This window comes from Tupaia chinensis, unplaced genomic scaffold (genome assembly GCF_000334495.1).
Source record: "Tupaia chinensis unplaced genomic scaffold, TupChi_1.0 Scaffold000159_1, whole genome shotgun sequence".
Lineage (NCBI taxonomy): Eukaryota > Metazoa > Chordata > Mammalia > Scandentia > Tupaiidae > Tupaia > Tupaia belangeri.
In genome coordinates this window covers 475,109-482,453 of record NW_006159630.1, presented here as the reverse complement: position 1 = coordinate 482,453, position 7,345 = coordinate 475,109, and the positions used below count along the sequence as shown (strand labels likewise).

Sequence of the window (7,345 nt, the reverse complement as noted above, 5' to 3'; positions counted from 1 at the left end):
CGGGACTCGAACTGAGGTCGACTACATGGGAGTCCAGCAACATAGCCATTACACCAACTACTGGTCCCAATTTCTGTTCCTTTTTAAGAAATCTTTTCCTACCTATGGTCACGGGCTTATTCTCCTGTTTTCTTCCGAAGCTTGCTTGACTGACCAATGTAACCTTTTACTTTAATCCGCTATCTCCCTTGAATTCATTTCTGTGTGGTGTGAGGTAGGGGTGGAGGCTCATTTCTGTGTGGTGTGAGGTAGGGGTGGAGACTCATTCTCCCTGTGTGATCAGTGGCAATAACAAAGGCCTTTTCCTCTTCTTCTCACATATTTTTCTATCAAGACCTTTAAGCCCAGCAGCCATTACTTTTACAACCTATTTTTTTCTTTTTTGCCTTTTTTAAAAACAATTATTATTATTATTATTATTTTTCACATGAATTTTGCCAAAGACAGAGAGAGAAAGAGAGGGAGAGTGAGAAAGCAAGCCACCAGGTCCAGGACTCGAACCATGGTCAGCCATGTGGGAATTCCAGCACCCTAACCACCACGCCACCTTCTGGCCCTTTTTTGCCTTTTTTACAAATGAAGTCAAAGGAGGAAAAGGACTTTGAGGTACACAGGACCTTCTCTGCCCATTCCCAGAGGAGAAAGTGAGGCCCAGGAAGTGCCCTCTGCCTGCAGGGGACTGCCCTGCTGTGTTCTGGTGTCACCCTGAGGCCTTGGCCTTGCACTGAGGCCTGGGTGGAGGACCTGCTGGGCATGTACCGCGGATACCTGGATCAGGTGGCGCCCAGAGCGTCCGAGGGAGAAGGAGCCCCAGCCCCCTGCAGCCTTGCCCTGTGTCCCAGTGGCTACGTGAGAGTGGGAGAGGGTGCCCAACCTCCATCCTAACGGGCGTCATCTCCCACAGGACGAGCTGGTTACCCACAGGTGCCTCTGGCCTTCCCAAGCGGTGGCAGGCCTCAGCCCTGAGCACAGCGTGAAGGCAGGCATGGAGCAGAGCCCGGAATGCACAAGTAGGTTCCCCGTGCTGGCCGCCACGGGCAGCACGGAGCCCAAGCCGCCTGGTGGTCCCAACATGTCCAACAGCTCCTGGGCCAGCCCAGGAGAGCCCAGCTCCCTGGAGGACCTGGTGGCCACAGGTGCCATCGGGGCAGTGCTGTCAGCCATGGGCGTGGTGGGCGTGGCAGGCAACGCGTACACACTGGCGGTGGTGTGCTGCTCCCTGCGTGCTGCAGCCTCCCTGCGTGTCTACCTGGTCAGCCTGGCGCTGGCCGACCTGCTCTACCTGCTCGGCATCCCCTTCATCGTGGCCACCTACGTAGCTAAGGAGTGGCGCTTTGGTGACGCGGGCTGCCGTGTGCTCTTCAGCCTGGACTTCCTGACCATGCATGCCAGCGTCTTCACTCTGACAGCCATGAGCAGCGAGCGCTGTGCAGCTGTGCTGAGGCCGCTGCACACGGCGCGACGTCCCAAGGGCTACCGCAAGCTGCTGGCACTGGGCATCTGGCTGCTGGCACTGCTGCTCACGCTGCCCATGACGCTGGCCATCCGACTGGCACGCCGCGGCCCCAAGCACCTGTGTCTGCCAGCCTGGGGCCCGCGTGCCCACCGCGCCTACCTGACACTGCTCTTCGGGACCAGCGTGGTGGGCCCTGGGCTGGCCATCGGGCTGCTGTATGCACGCCTGGCCCGGGCCAACTGGAGGTCTCAGAGGGGCCCCCTCCGGCGGCCACACCGGCTGGCCCGGCCCCGAGTGCTGTGCCTCACCCTGAGCACAGTGCTGCTCTTCTGGGCCTGCTTCCTCCTCCGGTTTGGGGCAGCGGCGGGCCCAGTCCCGCCAGGCCCCGCCAGCGCCCCGCACGGCGCGTGTGGCCACCTACCTGACCACCTGCCTCACCTACGGCAACAGCTGCCTCAACCCCTTCCTCTACACGCTGCTCACCAGGAACTACAGGGACTATCTCCGCGGCCGCAGGCACCGGCGGCCCGGCAAGGGCTGTGCGTCCCGCCTCCCACAGTGCCAGAACCACCTCCCACAGGGCTCCTGCTTGCTGTCCTCGAGCAGCCAGCCGGCCACTGAGCCTGTCATGCTGTCACCAGGGCCCCTGTGCGAGCCCCTTCCCAGGAGCCCCAGTCCCCTCTGAGCCAGCCGGCCCTTCCTCGGTGCTCTTCCAGAGTTCCCCGGGCTGGGGACTCCACTACCTGTGGGAGACCCTCCCCTCTCTGCCCCTCCCCCAGCCTCTGCAGCCATTAACACTCAGACAATAAACCTGAGCCCAGTGGTCCGAGTCCTGCCTTGGCACTGGTGTGGCGTGGGGAAGGCCCCCAGGCCACCCCAGGCTTGGGGAAGAGCCTGCCTGACGCCCCACTCCTGTGCTCCTGCCTAGGCCTCTGCTCATCTGGCACAGGCAGGGGCAGGGGAGTACCTGGGACTGCAGGGGGGGGGGGGGGGGGGGGGGGGGGGGGGACGCAGCACAGGGTTGAAGCCTCACTGCGGAGGCGAGGCTAAGGCCTCACAACCACCAGCCAGCACCCACACGGGCCGGGCGGAGACCCAGTCCACTCAGCAGTGCTCTCAGGCTCCTTGGCCTCCTACCTCCCAGATTAATGGGTCCTGCCCTGCTCTGCCCCTCATCTCCATGGTGACCACCCAGCCTCTACCAGCTGGCCTCCTCTGCCTGACCACCTGCTCGCACCACCTGGCCGGGCTGGGGCCACTGCTCTGGTTCCCTTCCAACTCCTGCTGGCCCGTTGGGGTTCCCTCTGAACACTGGGGTGGGGAAATGCCTGTCTGCCCCCCCGGGAGTCAGGGCTCCACAGGCTGGGGTGGTCACCCCTGGGTGTGGCTGCCCCAGGGCCTCCAGAAAGGCGAGATGGTGGACGCCAGCTTCCACAGAGCGTGCAGGTGGCAGGGCAGCCGTGTCCGGAACACGCCAGGTGCCTCAAATGCACAGCTTACACGATCAGTGGAGATCTGTTGAGTCATTCACAGTAAGAGAAAAAAGGGGGCCAGCAGGTGGCATACTGGTTACATCACCGGACTCCCACGTGGATGGCTACAGTTAGAGTCCCAGACCCACTGGCTTAAAAATCACACCAGGCATGTGCATACGTGCCCAAAATCCCAGGAGAAGAACAGAGAAGAGATTGTGGCGTGGCCACCCCGCACCCCCGTGGGTGCTTTCTCACTTTCCCTTTCACTGTCTCTCTCTCCAGCGAGCACACGTGCTTTATGGCAAAAACTTCTTTAAAAAAAAAAAAATCAGAAAACAAAAAGGAAACCGACTTGCTAGTAAATTCACTCAAGGAACATAATTCCCAGTGGTTCTAGGGAGGCAGCAGCTGGATAGGGCGCAGAGTCGCTGCCGAGGTCCCGGAGCCGCCCCCACATGGGTCCCATGTCCACGCTCTGCAGCCTTTGCTGCACAAGGGGACACACTGCTCTTTGTCAGGCCGCTTGGCCATGGTAGTCCACGTTAGCGACAATGCTGCTCAGCACACGGGAGGCCCAGGTTCAACTCCTGGCCCGCCCTAGAGCTGGACACAGCAGCACACTGCTCGCGAGGCTAAGGTGGGAGGGGCGAGATACCGTGAGACCCTCACCTACAGACGAGGGCGCAGCGGTGACGTGCTGCTCAGGAGTCGCCAGGTCCCATCTAGTGCCCCTAGTTCAAACTCCAGGCCCGGTTCGAGTCCTGGACCCGGTGGCTTAAACTCACACCAGGCATGTGTGTGTGTGCCCAAGATCTTGAGAGGAGATGGAGGAGAAGGGATTGCAGCATGGCCATTCCCTTGGGGGGTGATTTCTCACTTTCTGTCTCTCTGTCTTTCTGGTGAGCGCACGTGCCCTACAGCAAAAACCTCTCAAAACCAAAACAAAACAAAACAAAACAAAATCAGATATGGATGGGAAGTGGCAGATGGCATAATGGTTGCGTTGGTGGATTGACACAGCTGACTGCGGTGTGAGTCCCAGACCCAGAGGTTTGAATCTCACGCCAGGTGTGTGTGTGTGTGCGGTGCTCAAGAGCCTGGGAAGAGAGTGAAGAAGGAGTTGGGGCTTGGCCATACAGTGCTCCCTATGGCAGAATTCTCTAAATTAAAAATAATGGTTATTATTATTATTTTAAAATTTGCTATAGGGCGGGGACCAGCAGGTGGCATGATGGTTAAGGCGCTGGACACTCCCACATGGCTGACCACAGTTCGGGTCTCAGGCCTGGTGGCTTGCTTTCTCTCTTTCCTTCTCTCTCTGATCAAATTAAAATGAATGAATGAATAAATAAAATTAAATAAGTAATTCTTTTAAAACACTTTTGCTATAAGGCACATGCACTCATCAGAGAGAAGGGGAACGTGAGAAAGCAAGCTGCCTGGTCTGGGACTTGAGCCTGGTCAGCCATGCGAGAGTCCGGCATCTTAACTACATGCCACCTGTTGCCTCATCTAAAATGTATTTTTTAAAAATCAGACGTGGATAAAGATTTATGTACACAGGCTCATTTCTGCATTCCTCGAAAGCCCACCAAAGTGTGGACGGCCCCTAGCTGTATGCAGAGCGAGATGCACCAGGGGCAAGTGGTGCTTTCGGAGCCCCGAGGCAGTGCCGCTCTACCAGGCCACACGCCGGCTGAGGCCAAGGCAAGGGCGCTGAGGGGAACCGCCCATGAGCGTCTACCACAGTCTCGAGCTTTATTTAAAACAATGCTTTAGTGTGTGCGAGGCGATTCTGCAGGTGTGAAAACATGTCTGGGTGTGTGTGTGCGTGCACGTACGTGTAACAGTTGACAGAGACGCTTACAAACACCATGACGTCAGCTCTTGGCGGAGCCTTCGGGCTCTATTTTATGCTTTGGGCCTTTCTCAGGTCCCTCTCCACGTGTGCACAGCCTTCAGACCGGACTGGCGGTGAAATGTGGTGTGAGGCTGGTGAGTGCTGAGTGTTCCAGGACAAGACCTTGTGCCCCTCGAGGTCCCCCACCCTTGCACACAGCACAAAGGCCCTTCTTCCCCAGGACCCGCCTCCCTTACTCAGGCCTGGCCAAGGCCCCAGCCCCATGCACGGGGGTGCCCAGGCTCCAGTAGGCCATGTGGCTGACCATGGCTGTGTGCGTCCAGGGACAAGGCCTGCTCAGGCAGGGGGTATCGGCACCTCCACTGAAGTAAGGCCTGGTCTTGGTCCTCGCTGACACCACCATGGGGCAGGGAGCACTGGCACCGTGGCTCTGCGTACCCGACGGCCTCTGCCAGCCCTGCCCACGGTCTGCAGCGCCTCTGGCCCTGATGGTCTATCCCGCCAGGAGTGGCTGTGCCCGTCATCCGTGGCTGTCACTGAGCAGTGTGGGTGTGCCCGTCTGTCACATCCCGTGGTCTGGGGCAGTCACGAATGATGCAGACACTGGCCCTGGCTCCACCTCCCTGGGTAGGCCCCGGGGTAGGGCTGCTGGTGGGTGGGTGTGATCGAGTGGAGACTGTCACTGTCTCAAACTGGCTGTGCTGGAAATGTCACACAGGATGCCAAGTTCTGGGTCGATTTAAGGGGGCACCTTTTTTTTTGTCTTAGCTAGAGGGCACGTGTGCTCACCAGAGAGAGACAAAAAGTGAGAGAGAAGCACCCCAATGGGGGATGGTCACACAATCCCTTCTTCTCTCTATAGTGTCAGGACTGGAGGCACACAGAGGTGTCTCCTGTGGGTTTTCAAGCTGCCAGGTCTAGGATTTGAACCTTGCAGGTGGCCATGTTAGATGTGCTTCCTTAACTGCAAAGAGGCTCACCCAAAGCTCCCCGTACCCTGCCTTCCCGGGAGCAGCGTGTCAGGGCAGAGCGCACCCACAGGGCCGGGTGAGCAGTGGGGTGGGCTAGGCTCCGCCCATCGTCCGTAACTGCTGGCCGCCGGCCCCGCACCAGGGCAGGGTTTTCCATCTGGATTCCAGACAGAAGACGAGGTCGGAGCAGAGCATGAGGCTGCCACTGGCCGGTGGACGTCCTCTGAGCCACAAGCTGGCTCGAGGTCCCTCTGCACAGAGGACCAGTCCCCCTGTGAGACCCTGAGCTAGGGCTGAATGCCAGTGGCAGATCTGTCTGCAGCGGCTCTGGCTTGGCAGGACTTGGCAGTGATCACCCCACCCCGGCCAGGGCTGCTGCAGAGTGGAGGCAGATGCCACGTTGCCAGGCTTGCCAGCTAGCAGGACTTCAGGCCCCAGGCCAGACTAGAGGCCGGTAGAGTTGGGACTGTGCCCACTTAGGCCACTGCCCCATTCCTAGTGAGGACGTGGTTTCTGGAGCCCACAGTGGAGGGCGGCTGGGCGCCAAGACCCAGCAGCTGCTGACCCCATGAGAGGCTCACCCAAAGCTCCCTGCACCCTGCCTCCCGGGAGCAGCGTCAGGGCAGAGCGTGCCCACAGGGCTGGCTGAGCGCTGGGGTGGGCTGGGCTCCACCGGCTGTCCGTAACTGCTGGCTGCCGGCCCCGCACCAGGGCAGGGTTTTCCATCTGGATTCCAGACAGATGACGAGGTCGGAGCAGAGCACGAGGCTGCCACTGTCCACTGGCCAGGTGGCTTCAACTCAGCCCTGTCACAGGCCAGCCAAGTCCCTGAGGCAGGGGCAGGAGAGGCCAGCTCTCCTGGACAGCCTGCATGCTCCCAGTCCACGGGGCAGGTGCCTAGGCCGGCAGCTCTGTCCTGCTCCTCTGCCTGTGGAGCTCGGGACAGAGGCCGGGGGCCCAAGGCTGAGAGGTTGGAGCAGAGGCAGCCACGGTCTATGCCCTGGGGACCCTGACAGATGTTGCGCCCCCACCTTCCTGCCCGTGGGCTCCAGCTGCAGACCCTGCCAGCTCAGCCTGGCATGCCCCTTCACCTTGGCTAGGAAGGCCACCCTCATCCTGGGCTGTGTTTCTGGCTTCCTGCCCCATGGCCCTCGGCTGGACCCACAGCCAAGCTCCCTCCTCGACCCAGCTTCCATCCTGACTGACAGGTGAGGAGCGGGCCAGGGCCACTGGGCAAGGTGCTGGGTCCTTGCATGGTGTAGGTGCCACTGCCCACTGGGGGGTTGAGCAGGAAGGCCCCACCCTGAGCCAGGGACCTGAGGTGCTGCAGGTGCTGGCACTGTTCTGAGAGGGCCAGCACCTGATCTCGCCCCCACGGGCACTAGGCTGGGTACAGACAGAAAGGGAAGGACAGAGAATGAATGGGGGACAGAGGGGGACAGAGAATGGACGGGGACAGAGGGGGACAGAGGATGGATGGGGGACAGAGGGGGACAGAGGATGGATGGGGGGACAGAGGGGGACAGAGGATGGATGGGGGACAGAGGGGGACAGAGGATGGACGGGGGGCAGAGGGGGACAG

General features: G+C 60.1%; 1 protein-coding gene across 1 annotated transcript; it reads left to right on the top strand.

Annotated features, from left to right (window-relative positions):
• Positions 1-667: 667 nt before the first annotated feature.
• Positions 668-2,228, top strand: UTS2R (urotensin 2 receptor). The gene is given in 2 exon segments (XM_027770820.1): positions 668-1,800; positions 1,802-2,228. Coding segments are annotated over 2 exon segments (1,155 nt in total). The 5' UTR covers positions 668-985; the 3' UTR covers positions 2,142-2,228.
• The last annotated feature ends 5,117 nt before the right edge of the window (positions 2,229-7,345 follow it).